The 19,595-nt window shown below is 38.2% G+C and overlaps 2 protein-coding genes across 5 annotated transcripts; one reads left to right on the forward strand and one right to left on the reverse strand.

Moving 5' to 3' along the window:
- Window positions 1–1,632: 1,632 nt before the first annotated feature.
- Window positions 1,633–4,688, forward strand: LOC137813629 (histone H2A.Z-specific chaperone CHZ1). 4 transcript variants are annotated; one of them, XM_068615978.1, is made up of 2 exons: window positions 1,633–2,346; window positions 4,104–4,688. In XM_068615978.1, exon 1 carries the CDS (start codon window positions 1,730–1,732, stop codon window positions 2,333–2,335), a length of 606 nt encoding a protein of 201 aa, XP_068472079.1. In that variant the 5' UTR covers window positions 1,633–1,729; the 3' UTR covers window positions 2,336–2,346; window positions 4,104–4,688. The 4 variants fall into 4 exon arrangements, with proteins under 4 accessions (XP_068472079.1, XP_068472081.1, XP_068472080.1 ...); XM_068615980.1 differs by having other exon boundaries at window positions 4,190–4,208; XM_068615979.1 differs by having other exon boundaries at window positions 4,107–4,123.
- Window positions 4,689–12,118: 7,430 nt separating this feature from the next.
- Window positions 12,119–12,700, reverse strand: LOC137815544 (uncharacterized). The gene has a single exon (XM_068618660.1). It carries the CDS (start codon window positions 12,698–12,700, stop codon window positions 12,119–12,121), a length of 582 nt encoding a protein of 193 aa, XP_068474761.1.
- Between the last annotated feature and the right edge of the window lie 6,895 nt (window positions 12,701–19,595).

A 19,595-nucleotide genomic window follows, 5' to 3' on the forward strand; every position in this document is an offset into this window, starting at 1 on the left:
ATAAAGAAATATACTATGAAAATTATATATTAATGTGGATTGTGAAATAAAATATAAAATTATACTTGTAAATATATGATATTGATGAAATAATGAATAAAATTATTTAATCATATTCAATACACAAATAATATTATAAAAAAATATTATGCAAATTGACAAGCTTAAGGGTGTGTTTGTTTATATAGGGGAGGAGGAAGAGGTGTTTTTTGTGTTTGTTTCAAGGGTTTTGAGGGTGGGGGAGTGGATGGGGGAGAGGGTGAGTGATTTTTTTTTCATTCTTCACAAAATGAAGAGATTTGTGAGGATTTATGTAGGATGGTTGTATTTTACCAAAATATCCTTGGACATGCATTTTATAACAATATCAAAATTAAATATTACATAAATTTATTTATAATTTCAAAATTATTTAATCATACTATTAATAAAACATACATTTATAAATAATGAAAATAAAAAAATAAAAAAATTATAATATTAACAAAATATATATAGTTATATAAAATAATAAATGAATATAATAATAAATATTATTTTCATAAATTTTAATATATTTAATAATTTTATTTCAATTTAATACAAAAATATTTTCTATTATATTTTTTAATTTTTTATTATAAAATATAAGTAATTATGAATATTATATATTAAAAAAATTAATTCAAACCTACACACAAAAAGAATCATAATTCATTATTCAAATATTTTTTTAATAACAAGGACAAATTTGTAAACTTACAATAAACCATCATCACAAATCCACTCTATCATCCCTCAATCCAAACAACCTCACATATCATCACACATCCTCTCTAATCATCACAAATTCACCCCTCCCCTCCTCACAAATCCCCTCCTCAATCCAAACTGAGCCTCAGTGATGGTCAGCGGATGCCTTCAACCCAAACTGGCGGAACCTAGCTACAAACTGCTATTCATTTTTCTTACACCCTTTCCTATGTAAACGTAATTTCCTTGCAGTTAATAACACTAAAAAAAATAAACTAAAATTAAGTTTCAAAATAAGTATTTTAAAATTTAAATAATTAAATTAAAATTAAATAGCGTTTTCATTTATATAAATATAAAAATTGATTATTTTCTTATAATAATCCTTAATCCACATTTTGATAGTAGTAAAATATATATTTATTGTTGCTATCTTCTCTATAGTTCTTCTTATTCAAATTAATTATCTTAATAATATAACTGAAGACATATGAGAGACCTTCTGTGAGTTATGGTAACTTATTCTCCTAAAATTGATAATATTATGAGATTCTATTTAGTTTGTATATAATAAGATTCTTTTATTATTTACTTTCTAGTACAAAATGTCTTATAATATTTATATTTTAGTTTTTTTTATAATTTAAAATTTTATCTAAGATTTTACAATTTCACATTGAGTGATGAGAATTTGGATGTGTCACATGATTCACTCCGCAATTCAATATAAAATGGTCTAGGATGAATCATTTAAGCATATTTGTATAGATTCATTTTGCAAACTTTGAAACCAAAACCTAAAATTTTGTTGAGATTAATTCATCCTGTCTAGTAATCCATATTAATTTTTTCTCAATCTTTTATTGTTTGATAATATTGTCTAGGAATATCATATATTTACAAGTATAAATCTATATTTTATTTCATGATTTCGCTCTTCTTCTCCACAAAACCCTAATTCTTTTCATTCACCATTTTTTCTTTCTCATTCACATTCATGGCGGAACATAATGACCCCAATGAACCCACATTACCCTCCAAGCGTAAGTCCGATCCTGATCTTCAAGAACTTCCATCAAAAAAGCTCGCAACTCCCGACCTCAAAGAAACCCAGGAACCCGAACCTAATGCTGACCACACCACTTCCCAACCTCCCAATCCTTCCTCCGACCCTAAGGAACTCCAAAACGATGACATGGACCAAAAGGACCTCCTAAACGACGACAAGGAGCTCCAAAACGATGTTGAAGATGAAGACGACGAGGAGGAGGAGGAGAAAGAGAAGGAGGAAGAGGACCGAAAGGGGAAACGGATTTCGCGTGACGACAAGGGAAAAGCGAAAATGGTAGAAGAAGACGACGATGACGAAGACGATTCCGACGACGATAGTGATGACGACGATTCCGACGACGACGGAAGTGACTTCTCCGACGACCCGCTCACGGAGGTCGATTTGAATAATATCCTGCCGTCCAGGACTCGGGGGCGGACGGGGGCGGCGGCGAATGTAGGAGTGCGCATTCCTGGTAACACGGGGAAAGCGGCCACCGCGACTGTAGGCGGCCTCAGCGATGGCGACGATAGCGACGACAGTGATGCTTGAATTCTGCACAGGTTAGTGAGGGTTTTTTTTGGAGGAAACCGTGAGAAAGAAGTGTTCTTTGTTTTCTTCGTGCGGTTCTTGTTGTTCCAAAATTCTGTTCAGATAAAATTGTGTAGCCTTTGTTTCCCTTTTTACTTTCTCTCGCTTGGTAGGTAGTGTATGGATAGTGATGCTTTGAGGTGATTGGAATTAACACTATTCTTAGAGAGAATGTTAAGTTTTAGAGAATTTGCTGAAGCCTATATTCTAAAGACTCACTGAAGAACTGACTCCACCTGATTCTGTGAATGGCAAAATACTTGAGATGAAGATACCTTGCCCTATTTTAAATTTTAAATGTTGACTTTAATAGGCAATGGAATCTAAAGTCAGTAATTCTTAATGTTTCATAAGTTGTTGTAGACCCATTGTGCTAGAAATATGCATATCTTGTTCAACTCTGTATCTGTGTGTACTTAGTTATATCTTGTTGTAGATTGTAACTGGGCTTCTCTAGTGTGGTAGTGATCGCATTCTTTTAAGTTATAAGATATGAGGGGCAGCTCATAGTGTGCAGATTTTAATATATTCATTGTCAGCTAGGGGTTGAATTTTGGGTCTTGACCACCTAAGATGTGGGGCAAGGTCTGGTTGAGCAAAATCAAAAAATCCAAAATCCTCCCTACTAACGCCATTGTTGAGTCTATCCTAGTTGCCATTTAAATGTGCTGAGCTTAGTTCATACGATCTAATGAATTTTCTGAACTAGATATGTTTCTAAAGACTAAACTACTAAAAGAAAGTTTTTGCCTCAGTTTCTTCTCCAAAGCTCTGTTTTTGTATAGTCATCATTATTCTTCCATTTTCTGCGACATTATTGTTTGCAAGGTGAACTCATCATTTGTCTTTCACAAATTTTCCCCAAAATAATTCCTAGTCTTCATTGAAGACAATTTTCATAGGTGTAAATAGCTATTTAACAATGAAAATGAACATATTTCTGATCGCACTATGTGCTTGGAAAAAGGTGACTGTTGTGTAATCTGCTGCAATAAGGGGCCTAAGTTCTAAATAAGCAATAATCAATTATACCCTTCAAATTTTTAGTTTATGTAAACAAGTAGACGTTTCTGTTATCATAATGATATTCTTCTGCTGTGTATATATTGAAGACAAATTAGCGTAAACTTTTATATAACTTGTTTATCAAATTTTACATTTGAACACGTAATTGAAGTATGCCTGATTGCCTATGTTATGCAAACAATGAACAAAAGTTACTTTTTCAGTTAAGGAAAAATAACTTATTTTATTTCTCAAAGGAGCCAAAAATATGAAAGCACTTTTAAGAGGCATGTCATCAGAAGCATATTAAAGTTAAGCATGAAATTGGTACTTTTCTAAGGTGGTAAAAATTGAAATAGGAGGGAAAAAAACTTTAACCTTGTGAGGCCACACAAGGCCTGCCATTATGCCAGGTCTCTGAAAGGGTTAGACTTATACAACCTTACTACCGTGAGCAGAAAGTTATTGGCAACTGGAACCAATGGCATTGAATGTAAAATGCATTAACCTTATTACACCAAGCTTCACCTTCTAACAGTACAAACATAGATTTTTTAAACATAATAGTTCTTTTTCTGTAGGCTTTTTATGAAATAAATAATCGCAGAATAAAGTGTTCTTCGTGAGCAATAACTTTCACAATAAGGCCAAACAGATACTTGTTTACATTGATAGCTTCAATTTAAGGATTTCAATTATTTGAGCTTTTCTTTGTGTCTATCAGCAGATTCATCATTTTGTGGAGGGCATTTGAGGGGGAGTATTGGGTCTAGACGTTTTGACTATTGGTTGGATTTATTTTATCTATAGGACAGAATATGTTTGTCTTGCTGGGTGAGGATAGTGAGACGTAAATAATGGCTAAGCATTTGTCTGCGTGTTTGGTTGTTCTACGGTTTGTGATCAGAAATCTTCATGGATTGGTGTAGAATATGCTCCTTTTTTTTAAAATCGGCAATGTACGTGATGGTGCTTAAATTACACCAATATTTTTCTCTGTCCTGAAAATTTACAGATTCCTCTCTCAAGGGATGAAATGTGCTGTATTAAACTCCATTTTCCTGTCAATAAACTTCAGCAGCTTTCAGCTACCATGAGCCCTCTGGAGCATTTTCTTCTCTTTTGAACTCCCTATTATAAACTTTTGGACTATAGAAGATGAAATGTAGTTCTCAAACTTCGATTCATCTTTTAAAGTCTCAATGATGCTAAGAGTCCCTCAGATATCTGTAATTGAAATGAAAGTTCCACAATCTTCTAGAGAAACTATATTGGTCTTTAATACTAGTTGTCAATTAATAATTTTCTATATTGGTCTTTAATACTAGTTGTCAATTAATAATTTTCTGTAAAATATGAAAACAATGAATCTAACTAATGAATCGGAGGAGAAAGTTATTAGTGGTGCAAGTACACAAGATTAATCCCTTATGTCAAATGAGTCTATATCATAAACTTTTAACTTTAGAGTTGTTGCCAAGTCACAGAGGTTTACGCAATCCTCTTGCATAATGGGTTCAAGCCCAAACCTATGCTAGACCCTGCCGTGGAGGGAGTTCTATTAGTACCAGGTTGATCTTGTTTTGTTATCATTGGCTCCGGACCATGTGGAGTGGACCATATAACCCAATGTTGGAAGGAAAATTTATCTGAAGCAGCCCAACATCCCAGTACTTGTTATTTTACAAAGTTATTTTATTTATTCCATTCACGAAGCCTTTTTGGAGGGTTTATGGAACTTTATCGACTTGCGTTGGGGTGGTTGTTTATTTTTTACTAGGGTGTGGCGAAAACCCTCAAATCTTAAAAGAGTTGGTGTTCAAGACAAACTGCGTTGAAGTCATTTTGCTGAAGACATACATGGCACAAGCATGGCCATTTCTATGTTCCTAAAAGGAGATTATAATTCTTGTAAATATCTTACAACAACTTGTTTGCAAAATTTTAATGCATGACACGATTACATCGGCTTTGTGAAAAATGAAGATACCTTTCAGAATAATTTTATCTATCTTGACTACGCCAGATAGGCTTTAAGTGGCAACAAGTTAGTTAAATATGAGAAACACTCATTCTATTTAAGATTTGTGTGATATATGACACTATCAGAAAGGAAGAGTTTGAATGGTAACCATTCTTTAATTCCTTTCCGTCACCTAACATTTTACCAAATTTAGAATGTTTTGGTTCGTTAAGTTTGGGGTCACAACCACTCAAAATTGCGTCCGAATAAAGAGTGGGAGCGATTTTCATTTATCTTTTGAGGCACCATATATCACAACATTAGTACATTGGAATAAATTTTGGTACACAAAAAAAACTGCTTTTATTATTCCATAAGATGCCAATAATTGACTTAATACATTTCAGTTTCAGGTGTGCCTATCACAACTCCCTATTATGGTAATGTTTTATTCTTTTACTTTTTTCTTTAAAAGGAGAATTTGAAAAATAAAGCTCTTGACGTATGCAGTAGCTTAATTCTGAAAGAGGAATATATTTCAAAAGGGTAGAAGAAATTTTTGGAAAGAACCATTTCTACAATTCCTGCTCTTTCTCTCTCATTCTTTTCTCTTTTTGTTTCCTCCTACTCTACTTCTCTCTCTGTCTGCCCTCCACACTTTCCTTTTCTCTTTCTGCCCATCTCTTTTCAGTTACGAGAAATCAACACTCTCCAATAATTATTTTTCATCTTTAAATTAGTTATAATTTCAAAGTAAATTTAAGCAACAAAATGCTATGTAAAAATTGAGGGTCAAGAACTTTTTAAATTATGTTCGTTACACTAGAAGAGGGGAGGGTAACTTCCTTTTTTTTTCTCTCTCATTTGATTTCGATCAATAACAAACGAGGGAGGATTCTTGTTTAAGATCCACGTCAAAAACTATTTCATCCATATTTGGAACAAAGAGACAAGGAGAAAGGTGTGAATAGCAAGAGCAATAACTTATCTAACTTCTATTTTTGGAAAATTCTCCCTACACCTCCATACTTTATCCTTCTTCTTCCATACTTTTTATAAATTCCAACAATAATTTTCTTAGTATGGTAGATAGTGTCTTCTTCTTCATTTTCAAGTGGTGATGGTTGCTTTTGTGCTAGTTGTTTGTGATGGCTGATGGTGAACATTGATGATTGAGGTAAGACCTAAGAAGCCCAGATACGAATACGGGCACAGATACAACACGGACACGGAGATACGGCTAAACTGAAAATTATAGGACACGAGACACGGCTATATATAAATTAAAATGTAGTAATATATTTTGTTATATGAAAAAAAATCAAGAAAAACATAATTTAACTTTTACTTTTTGGAGATTTTAATATTTTGTTTGAGATTTTATCATATTTGACCTGAGATTTAGTGTGGAAGAGAAGAGGTCTTTAAAACACTGAACCACATCTTTTTTTCTAGCTTTTCTGGCGTGTCCAAGGAGGGAAACGTGTCTCCTCCGGCGTATCCTGAAAGAGGGTCGTTTCCGGCCCAATAAAAAGCACGCTTCCGTCGCGTGTTCGTGTCCGTGATGTATCGGAAACACCGACGACGCCTTTTTGACCGTATCCGAGCTTCATAGGGTAAGACACAAGACTCCAAGAAAAAATATCAACGAGGTGTAAAAATAAAGTACAAAAGTAAATATATATATATATATTTTATCTTTCTTTTATTTTTCTTCTCTTTTACTTTCTTTTTCTTTATTTCTTTTTGAAACTAAACATGCATGCTTATAGAAGAAAATATTAAATTTCTCTATAATTCCCACTTTCTTTTTGTTCTATTGTTTTTTATTTCATTGTTTCTGTTCCTACTAGGGAGATGAGACCTAGAAAATTGTTGAAGTCTTCTTCTCCTTCCTTCGGTCGGTCAGCTTATTGGGTGATGAGCTAGGATTCTTCTCGTCCTCCTGCTTCTCCTTCGGCACTCGGTCTCGGGTGAACACCGGATGGTGGGGGTACCTGCGAAGGCACTCTGACACTCAAGTCAGTAAAGCGGGTGATCAGCTCTCAGGTAGGTGAACAGTAGTAAATGACATACCTTACTCTTTGGGATGCGTGCTATTTATATTATTCTAATGGGCCTTCCTTGTTGGGCCTGTTTATCGAGGTGGATACCGCTTAGGGTTGTATTACCTAATTCTTAATGATGGGTTAACTTCACTGATCTTGGTTTGAGCGTTAACGGTAATAGGGGTCGGCCGTCGGCCAAGTTTCCCCCGGTATGGGTCGGCCATCGGCCAATTTCCCATGGTCTTGGTCGTTTCGGCCAAGTCTTTTAAGGTCTCGGCCAAGTGGGTCGTCGGCCTCATCATCTCGGCCAAATCTCTCAAGTCTTCGCTAGGTTCCCTTGGTCTCGGTCAGGTGAACTCGGCCTCGGGCAGACAGGTGGATCTCGGCCTCGCCCATACCGGTACACTTGCCCCCCAGGCTCGAGGGCAGATATGCTAGATGTGCCTGATGAGTTTTTAATGATGGGTGTCGGTCGGTCTCCCTTGACCGTGCGGTTGTTTCATTTCTCGAGGTATGACGTGACCTAGGCGGCGTGACGTGACCCTAGGCGACGTGACATGATTGGCATTAATGAGGGGTTTTTTTTGGGTGGGGACCGTTGTGGGCCGTTGGATTCGAGAGACCTTAACGGTTGGGATTGATTTGGCGCTTCGAATTCCGAGGCCCACCCTATAAATAGGGGTCTCCATAGTGCCGTGACGCTATGTTTTCATTTGTGAGCCTGTCTGATAGCCGAGTGTTCTTCCGCCCTAGCTCTGAGATCCGAGTGACTTCTCGCCCTTTTTTGCTAGGTTCGGCCTCGTCCAATATTTACAAGGTTAGTGATGTCGACCGTGTCTCGGCCAACGTCTTCTTCGTCTGACCATTCTTCCCCCTCTCTCGGTCGCCCCTCTCCTACCCTTGGGCTTTCTTCCTCTTCTTTGTCAACCTCTTCTTCTTCATTTGCCACCGATTCCTTGTCGGTTGGGGTGGTCGAGGTGCCACCCATGGTAGAGGTGGTTAGGGGGGACGACCCGGTTAACGCTGTTGACCGGTCGGACTCTCCCTCAGCTAACGTCGTCGACCGGCTGGATTCTTCCCCGGCCAACGTTGTCGGTCGGCCGGACTCTCCTCCGCCCAACGTTATCGACCGACCGGACTCTCCCCCGACGGCCATTCCGCTCGTGGATCTTAGTTGGGTGGATCCCAAGGTTGTTGAGTTCTCGTCCACTTATGATACCGAGAAGTCTGTGGCCACATTTTTGGCCAAGTACCCGGTGTTGAAGGCGGGCGAGAATTCCGACGATTCTAGGGATCCAGACTACTTTAGGATCTTGCCTTGCGGGTTAACCGAGAGGGTGTGTATAGACCGGGCTGGTGTCGGTCCTCCCTTTTTTTACATGTACACTTGCTTCTTTTCAGATCTTCATGTGTCCCTTCCCTTTGATAAGTTCACAATGGACGTCCTTCGGGCGCTCAACGTGGCACCCACCCAAGTGCATCCAAATACGTGGGCGTCCCTTCAAGCGTTTCGTTTGTTGTGTGACACCATGCGGCTTCGTCCCACCTCTTCTTCCTTTCTTTCATATTATGGTTCTCACCTCGGTCGTCTTGCCTCTTGGCTTTCCTTGGCCGACCGACCAGGGTACTTCTTGTTCGACCCTTTTGTGGTCTCGTACAAGAGGTTTAAGGAAAGGTTCGTCAAGGTCGTCATTCGGCCCGAGGCGACGACCTTTTTCTTTGACCGATTCGGTCGGTCTCGGTTCCCCCTGTATTGGACCTCCAAGCCCAAAGATTTTAAGTTTTGGCCGAGGCCGACGGAGAGTGAGGAGGAGGTGGAGATTCTCTCCTTCTTCGACACACACCCGAGGAAGCTTCCTTGTCGATCGCTGATCGGTGCATATACCGAGACGGCGCGTTGGGCGACCATTAGGGATATGGGCTCGTCTTTTGTTGTGTCGGTCGGTATTTTCCTTTTTCATTTTCTAACTTGTGTTTTTTGATTTGCAGCAAGGATGGTTCAAGAGAAACCGGTCGGTGCTAGCGTCCTCGACGAATATCGAAAGAGGGCGGCTGACCGAATGGGACGTCGAAGCATCAACGTTCTACCTGCGAACGCCCCGGCCACCCCTGCTGCTGAGAGGGACTCAACCGACCCTTCCCGCAAGTCTAAGAAGAGTACGAGGGATGGTGGTAACATTGCCACCACCACTCGTTCCCCCGGCTCTATGCCGACGCCGCCTCCCTGCCGTGAGATGGTCGAGGCGCGCTCTCTCTCCCCTCGGCAACATGGAGCAAACATCCGATGCTCCAGTTGGTGGACGTCGGCCATCGACCTCGGCCCTAGATCTTCTAGGGGGGAGTCTCAAATTCACGCGCAGAGTTCGCGTGGCTATTTCGAGGAGACTCGGGAGTCGATCCGGTCAATCAACCCCCTGGATCGAAGGTCGTGACCGGCACGCCGAGGTCATCTCTCGGTTGGAGAAGGAGCTGATTGAGGCTCGCAAGAATCTGAAGCGATCCTTAGCCGCCAACGACGGCCTCTCAACCAGCGCTGCCCGGGAGGTTGCTAAGAGGGAGCTCGCTGAGAAAAGTGTTGCCGAGGCGAGGCGGATTTTGGCTTTGGCCAAGGAGGAGGCCTTGAGGGCGGCAGCTGAAGCTGTCGAGGTGAAGAAGACGGCCAAGGAGAAGCTCTCGTCTCGGTCGTTGAGTTGGCCGCCCTCCAAGTTGCCAAGGAGTAGGTCGAGGCTAAGCTCGACCAAAACTATGAAGAGTCGGAGGAGTTGCTTAAGCAGTGCTTCGACCGAGCAGTGCGCCAAGCCCATGTTCTCTATGGGGGGCTGCCGGGCACTAGTGAATTCAACATGGATTATGAGGTTCACCAGGATCGGTTGGTTCCGAGTGCTGAGGTGGGGACTCTAGCGGCACAGGAGGCTCCGGCGGCCGGGACCCATGAGGGGGAGGTCGAGGCCGAGGAGGGAGAGTGCATGGAGATCCAAGACTGGGTTTCGCCCTTGGCCGGGTTGTGGCCTTGTCTTTTTATTTTGTTTCCTCCGAGGTCGGGGTGTGGCTTCCTTCTTTTGCAAATTTAATATATCTCGTTGCTTTTTTCTTTCTATAAATTCGCACAAGTCAATCGTGTCGATTGTTTGTCTGGATTGTCCGATTGGTCGCTTGTGATGTTTAATTGAACGAGTAAAAATGGGCGGTCAGCCACTTAATTGTAAAAAATGGACGGTCGGCCACTTAATTGTGATTTTTAATCGAACAATTAAAAAATGGGTGGTTGGCCATTTAATTGTGATGTTTAATTGAACGAGTAAAAGTGGGCGCCCGACCATTTAATTGCGATTGTTAAATCGAGCAAGTTGATTTGGGCGGTCGGCCATTAATTACGATGTTAATCGAGCAAGTATAACTGGGCGTTCGACCATTAATTGCGATGTTAATCAAGCAAGTTAAATAATCAGTTAAGGCTTCGTCCCGTCCGAACCTGGGGGTCGATCTCGGCAGGGTATGCCGGTTAAGGCTTCATCCAAACCGAGCCGAGAGAGGTGTTGGCAGGGTGTGCCGGTTAAGGCTTCGTCCAGACCAAACCTGGGGTCGGTCTCGGTAGGGTATGTCGGTTAAGGCTTCATCCAGACCGAGCCGATGGAGGTGTTGGCAGGGTATGCCGGTTAAGGCTTCGTCCAGACCAAACCTGGGGGTCGGTCTCGGCAGGGTATGCCGGTTAAGGCTTCATCCAGACCGAGTTGAGAGAGGTGTTGGCAGGGTATGCTGGTTAAGTCTTCGTCCAGACCAAACCTAGGGGTCGGTCTTGGCAGGGTATGCCGGTCAAGGCTTCATCCAGACCGAGCTGAGGGAGGTGTTGACAGGGTGTGCCGGTTAAGGCTTCGTCCAGACCAAACCTGAGGGTCGGTCTCGGCAGGGTATGCCGGTTAAGGCTTCATCGAGACTGAGCCGGGAGAGGTGTTGGCAGGGTATGCCGGTCCACAAGGGTCTTCCGTATGGTGAATCGGTCTATATCGACCGCTATCACCATCGGGTCGTCCTGCTGACGGTAGTCTACGCCCTTAAAGTTCTCGTTCATGAACGTGATGGGTGGCATCCTCGGTCAGAATGCCACCGCGTTTACTTGGTGTACCGCCCGGAGGTGCTTCTTCCGGGCGTTGTTCGTGCTTCCTCCCCCGGCGAAGCCAGCGGGTATAGTGTTGATAACCTCTCGGTTACCTCTCCTATCGGCCTCCCTGGGGGGTCGTCTCTTTGGGGGGGATCGTCCCTTGCGGGTTGTCGGTCGCCCCTGTTGTCTTGGTCATTTTGGTCGCGTTGGGGTGACCTCGTCCGCCTGGGTGGGTCCGCCCGGCGGGGTGGGTCTCGGCCGTTCCTGACGAAACGGCGAAGATGCCCAGCTTGGATAAGTTCATCGATCTTATCCTTAAGGGCCTGACACTCCTCGGTCGAGTGTCCGGTGTTTTGGTGATATCGACACTGCTTCCTCCGGTCGGCATTATTTGGGCTGGCCACCTTTCTTGGAGGAGGGATCAACTCGGTGTTGAGGGCCTCGTCCAGAATCCTCCCCCTCTCGATCGTCAGGGGTGTGTATCTTGAGAACCGGATCGGCCGGTCTCGGTTGTCCCAACGTCGGTCATTTCTTTGACCCGACCGTCCCTAGCGATCCTTTTCTTCCTTGTTTTTCTCCCCGCCGGCCTCGGCACGGGCCTGGTTGCGGAATTCTCGGAGTTCTTCCAGCTACATGTACTTAGCAGCTCTTTTTCTCAGCTCGTCCAAGCTATCGGCCGACTGCATGCACAGGTTGTCGGCAAAGAGCCCCAGACGAAGGGCCGTCAGCATGTGGTGCATGGCAACATCCGGACTTAGATTCCGGATGCTCATTGCCACCTTACTGAACCTATCCACAAAGGTTCTCAATGATTCTCCCTTCTCCTGGCGGATGCCTACCAAGGCGATGGAGGTCAGATGGTGTGGCCGGCTAGTCGCGAACTGGGTTTCAAACTTTGCGACGAGCGTGGCAAAGCTACCGAAGGAGTTGGGTGAGAGCTTGGTGAACCAACTAAGGGTTGCACCCTTCAAGGATGTGGGAAACACTCGGCACAGCACGACGTCGTCCGAGGTGTAGAGACTCATATGGGTGGTGTAGGCGTCCATATGCTCGTCTGGGTCGGTCGACCCGTCATATCGGTCTCGGTTGAAACCCTTCCACTTCTCAGGCAGTGGGACTTCGATGATGGTGTTGGTAAAGGGGTGTCGGCACTTCGGGTCGGCCGTCAGGGTCGTCCGGGTGGACCTGATTAGGCACGACTCGTCGCCCATCTCGATTTCTCGGGGAGGGGGTCGGCCTCTCGTCCCCTCGGCCACATCTAGGTCGGGGGGAGAGGTGTAGGACTTGCCAACAACATTCGTCGGTATGACGGAGGGTCCTCCCTCCCCCAGCTTCTTCTTCATCTCTTCGTTCTCCCTACACCTCCCTTCAGCTCTTGCTCGTTTTTCTGAGCAACCTCCTCGGCCTTCCTTCTCATCTCGGCCATCTCTCTCTGGAGAGACAACAGTAGCATTGTTTGGTCGGCTTCAGTCATTCTCTCCATGCTTCTGGTTTAGACCATATACTTTTTTCCTTCAGCTAGTTTCCCTCGGTCCCACGGTGGGTGCCAATTGTTCCTACTAGGGAGATGGGACCTAGAGAACTGTTGAAGTCTTCTTCTCCTTCCTTATCAGCTTGTTGGGTGATGAGCTGGGATTCTTCTCGTCCTCCTGTTTTTCCTTTGGCACTCGAGTGAACACCGGATGGTGGGGGTACCTGCGAATGCACTCCGACGCTCAAGTCAGTAAAGCGGGTGGTCAGCTCCCAGGTAGGTGAACAGTAATAAATGATATACCTTACTCCTTGGGATGCGTGCTATTTATATTATTCTAATGGGCCTTCCTTGTTGGCCCCGTTTATCGAGGTGGATACCACTTAGGATTGTATTACCTAATTCTTAATGATGGGTTAACTTCACTGATCTTGGTTTGAGCGTTAACGGTAATAGGGGTCAGTCGTCGGCCAAGTTCCCCCTGGTATGGGTCGGCCATCGGCCAATTTCCCATGGTCTTGGTCGTTTCGGCCAAGTCTTCTAAGGTCTCGGCCAAGTGGGTCGTTGGCCTCGTCATCTCGGCCAAATCTCTCAAGTCTTCGCCAGGTTCCCTTGGTCTCGATCAGGTGGACTCGGCCTTAGACAGACATGTGGGTCTCGGCCTCGCCCATACCGGTACAGTTTGTTTATTATGTATTCAACTCTTATTTTCTTTCTTCGTCTGTTCTCATTCTTCTTCATGAATAAATTACTTCTTGATTAAATTAAGAAAAAAAAAGAGTTGCCAAATATTTTATTTATTTATAACCTACTTATTTTGAGTTTTAATTTCATAATAACTTTTAAATCTAAAAAAAAAAAGAGTTTTTGTAAAAATAGAATAATGAAATTTTAAAGAAAACTTAATCTCCCTTCTCTTTTTTCTTCTCTCTCTCCTATTTTTTCTTATGTCATCTCTTTTAATTTAAAAATATGTGAAAACTATTGAAAAAAAAAAATTAAAACTTTTATGTTTAAAGTAGTCTTCAAGCCTAAAGTGATCACCCCAAACACAACCTGCGTCCATTCTTTTGTTTTATTCCATATTGGATTCTTTCATAATACAAGAGAAAATAAATCAGACTACTCATTGGAGGTATGCAACCTAACTCACATCAAACATAAGTTATACCAACCCATTTAGTTAACAATAATAATAATAGTTGTAAAGATTAAAAAAAACAAGGCCTTAGATATAAATTATGCTAATTAATTCATCAAACCTAAGCCACTTCAACTTTTTTTTTATTGTTTTTGGCAACCATTGATATCTTCTCACCTACATATACTCAACACAAAGCGATATAAAGTTACTACACTGGCTACTGAGACAATGTTTGGTCATTGTCACAAATCTTGTTTTTTCCCAGAAAATATTAATTCTCACATAACCATATAAATGTCTTTTAACAATAATGTAGAGAAATTATGATTATTTTTTGAATAGAATTGGGTTTACATAATGTTTGATTTCATGTAACTAGTTTGATTATTAGAAAAATGAATTTAGTGGTCCATAATATTGTGGGTAGTAGCTTTTTATTTCTGATGTAGCAGCTTTTGACTAATGTGTTGTTTTAACCTGTGGCTCTTGAAGTGGGCCTACCCATGTTACTCCTAAAGAGTGAAATTCGGTAAAAGTGGTGTTGAAAGCCCATTTGATGTGTTTTTGTTACAGATTTTTAGGGCTTTGTGTGGACCATGTACCTTTCTGTTTCCTGTTCACAGTTTGACCATGGAGAATAAACATCGTACAGTCCAAAGCAATTCGGAACTTCTTAACCTCCACTAACTTACAAACCACTCAAAAACAAATTCCCACCATGTGCTTTCCTTCTAAATCCTATTTCTCATGTACATATCAACTTCTTCATTTCAAACATTCAATTGCACTACCACATACAATTTCAGATCTCAAAAAATATCATTTTTTCGTCTCACACTATAATAAAAGATTATTTTTCATTATTAATTTATATTTTATTATTCTTAAATTATTTACCGTTATTATTGTATTAATAATTAGTTTACCTCTAGTCGATATGGAATCTCCAACACACCCCCTCTCCCTCACACCGAGAGTGACAGAACTCGTGTGTGGGATAACATATTATACGTGGTCCAATAACGGTCCGATAGCGGGTGGCCTGATAAGCCCACTAAACACTCGTTAGGATAGACTTTAAATGACTCTGATATCATATTAAGAAGTGAACTTTTAAGCCTAACTCAATCTCATAAAACCGGCTCATGGGGTGAGGATTGCACCCACTTATATACAATGAAATGTCATAATCTCTGGTTGATGTAAAATCTCCAACACACCCCAATATTTATAATTTTATTATATATATTATTCAAGTAAATCAAAATGAATGTAATTAGATTCAATCAATTTCTATAACTTTTGACTCCTGTCATTTTTTTTTTTCAATCAGTTTCATTCTTTATCTCAAAACACATTTTCAAGCATATCAATTTGACAGAAAATGTCCAAGACAATATATGTATAGATTGTATAATTATTGCTTATAGTAATTTTGTTAACGTTTACAGTATTTTATAATATATAAATAAATGCAAAATTTGATGTTAAAATTAAGTTAGAGTAAAGTGTATGAGGAGAATGTATAGAAGATTCGATGGTGGGTTACTTATTTATTTTGTCTTGTTTGTGAGTGAAAGTCCTAAGTGGATGATGACATGAGCAGAGCATTTGTGTGGTCCTGTGTTGTTCCTCATTCTATCCATTCATTTCCACTTTTTTTGTTTAGTTTTGAATGTTTGAAAGTAGCACAGCATGATCCATTGGCATTAATTTGTTGGGTTTGGAGTTAGTTGCAAAATTGGTGTAGTTTGGAGCAACAGAAGTGGAGAGTTGTTGTGTTTCATTTTTGGGTTTGGAACAGTGTTTGTGATATCTATCAATTTCAACTGTTTAATCATCTACTCTCATAAATGCATTAGGACCACCATGCATTCGTCATGCGTTATCATAACCGCATGCTACCCCTATTTCTTCCTCTCCTCTATTCAACACTTAATTCTATTTTTCATTTTTTTTCATTTATTCAACCCTTTAAATCTCTTTTTCTTTTTGCATCATTTCATCTATCATGTTTCTTGTTTAATCACTTTTTTTCCTCTCATCCATCTTTCATCAAATTATGGTAATCTAAGTAATCTTAATTTCTTTTTTCTTCTTTCATGAAAATCACTTAAATTTTAAAAATCTTTTAATTTTTTTTATCGTTTATTTAAATTCTTGGAAACTCCAAAACTAATTACATTTCTAATTATTTTGATCAACTTCTGAAAAAAAATGTAACTATGATTACTTCAAAAGGAAAAGTTATCTTTGTAATTGCAACTAAAATAATAGCTAGTCGTTTATTTAACAAAAATAAATCACATTTTTTAAAACCTTTAAACAAATGGGCCCTAAAATAATGTATGTCAAATCTTTATAATGAGGTGGTTTTACGAATAAATATGGCATAAATCTTAAGTGTTTTGATATGCATTGAATAATTTAACATCCAACTTATTTTATTAGACCAAATTAATTAATATGTTTAGTAAGAAAGTTTATAACTTATGATAATATACTTATAGGTGTATGTATGTCGATAAGAAAATAAAATTTATAAAAATATATTCTTTTATATAACTTTATGTTTATTAATCACATCAATAAACAATTTCATCAAATATTTCCAACTCTATAAATTACCTTATAAACTATTAACTTTCGTCTAATAACTTAAAACAAATTGAAATGGCTTATCAATTACTTTCATAAAGAGACAGTTGAAAAGTATACCGATAAAAAAAATAATAGATTTTTGTATTTAGTGTTTTTATTTCAGGGAGTTGTAGCTCAATATTTTAGATTAAAATAGTCCTTTAATAAAAAAAAATTTATAAACATAACTAATTAACATTTTTCAATTAAACTCTTTGAGGTGTCCAGTGAAATGTGTGTTTAGTTTCATATTTTGAAATTTGTATTCACATTTTAGTGTTATATATATATATAAACTTATCATAAAGAATTATATTATATTTTCATACATTTCTTGAAATTATAACAAAATAAATGTATGATTCTCTCAATATAGGTTGTAAAAAACAAATATAAATAAATATACAATATATTAAAAAAAGTTGAAATCTCTTTTATGTTAGCCCAACTGAAATTTTGACGTGTAATAATATGTCTTCATACGATTATAACAGTAATCATACTCTTATAAATAAAAAAATAAAGAGTAAATTAACTTGGATCAATATAAATATTTATATATAAATAATTTTAGCATATATATGTATATTTAGGGTTTGAATAAAGGATTAAAAAGTTATATCAAAATATAATAATTTCTTTATCTCAAAAAAGGATAAAATAAACTTGTTTTCAGTTCAAATAGTTTTCTAAAGCTCGTAACATACGGGGATAAAACAAATCAAGACTAGGAATACATCTCAAAATCAACCATTCATAAATCAAATAAAATCAACAATACATTCAAAGAAAAATTTAAATATTTTCTCAAAAAAAAAGCTATTTAAACCAACATCACAATATTTTCTCATATCATTTTTTGAATTCAAAATCTTAACACTTGAACCTTCAAATTCTTCAACTTAGTTCAAAGACAATTTTATATCACAAAATATTTCAATTATTTTAGACTAGGTTTCATTTTACATTTTTTCACAACATTTCCTTTAAAAATCCAATTATCAAACTAAGTAGTTTAAGATAACATCCCTTACCTCTAAATATTGTGCTGAGGATGATAAATGTTTAAAGAACAAAGAAGAGTTAGAGAAATCTTAACTTATTCACAGAAAACCCAATTTAAAAACCCAGTTTTACAAAATAGGTAGATTTGATTTATTTTCTATTGCCTTTTAAATGACAACTTTTGAAAATAAAAAGCATAAACAATTGTCTGAGAATTTTTAAAGACAAATTTTTTTAGAGAAATGAAAAATAAATTAATTTTACAATATATGTAACCTCTTAACTTAAAATAATAAGGTATTTATTAGTAGTCTATTTAAAACCTTTTATAAAAATGGTTATTATTGCAACAAAACATGCAACACTCAAACTAAAAAGTAGTAGATTCTAAAGTAAACTTTATAGTAGGCCTTCTATTTTGTGTTTGGGACAATGCTGAGTTATAAGGAATCAAATCAAATACAATACAATACAAATGGGGTACACTAGCAAAAGTCTTGGCCCTTTTTCATCTTTTCTATCTTCTTTATAAATTAAATTACAAACAAGTGAGAAGATAAACCATAAACTAATAGATGTGATGTAGTTTCATGTTTTTGGATCAACAACACAAAACACTAACTGGTTTCTTAATTTAAGGTGGTTATAGTTTTGTTGAAGTTAATTAAAAATATTTTGAAATTTGACTTAAAAAGTGTGGAAATAATGTTCTTAGAAGTGGGTTATCAAAGTTATGAAGACTAATTATTAGGTTTTGGAGAATAGGAGGGGATTTTTGGAGCAACTAAAACTTGTAATTGATGAAAGTGAAATAGAAATAAATGAAAAGAGGGAAATGGGTGAGTTTTACGGCGGTGGAATTAGTACTAATTAATCAAGCGTGTTCAAATCACATGCCACACATCAAATAATGAAATAAGATATAAGAAGAAAAGGTGTTTTAAATGAAAAAGGTAAGTGAGAAAATAAGAAAAGAAGGAATTTTTTATTTAATTTTTCTCCACTATCTCACAAAAATCAAACACCCTTATACGTTGATCATTGGATATCATTATTTTCCAAGCTTTGAATAAAATAGAGTTTTGCATAGAGACATAGTGGTTGGATAATCTTGCAATGCTTGTAGTCCTCATGTACTTCACATGGCTGCAATTCTGGTCAATCATTGAAGGCGCAATATCAAAATGGAAACGATCATTACCTTTCTTTTCTCTTTTTATTTTTTTATTATCTTTCTTCTTCTAATTTCTCCTTCTCCTATTATGTAAGTAGAATCACAATTATTCTTTTTTATTAAAAAATCTTTTCATTTATATTATTAGAAGATTGAACAACTGTGTATCTGATTCTTAAATAATTGAGTGTCAAAGTGTCATTAGAAGGATCTCTATTTGTATTATTAGAAAATTGAATAATTGTGTATCTGATTCTTAAATAATTGAGTGTCAAAGTGTTATTAGAAGGATCTCTGTCAGAAGATTGAAAAGACGTTAGATCGAGACAGTCAACAATTGAAAAAATCGAAGACCAAGGGTAAGAAAAGTTTTGTCGCAATAACATGACCTAACCATTATTATTCTTCTTCTTTAATTTCTCATTTTCCTAATCATAATTAAGTGTAACTACAACTATCATTTTATTAAAAAACCTTTTCGTCTAACCATTCTTTTTAGTTGGATAATTAGTGTGGTAGTATATAAACGTCAAATCGCTAGGTATTTGTTTTGAATTGTACAAGTTGAAAGACAAAATTTGCCAGCTTATGAACACTTTCTACACCCATTACCATTAAAAAAATACAAAAGTCATGTTAATAATTTGCTACACATGAACTCTCATTATCAAG

The sequence above is a fragment of the Phaseolus vulgaris genome, chromosome 1 (genome assembly GCF_000499845.2).
Source record: "Phaseolus vulgaris cultivar G19833 chromosome 1, P. vulgaris v2.0, whole genome shotgun sequence".
In the NCBI taxonomy this organism is placed as follows: domain Eukaryota; kingdom Viridiplantae; phylum Streptophyta; class Magnoliopsida; order Fabales; family Fabaceae; genus Phaseolus; species Phaseolus vulgaris.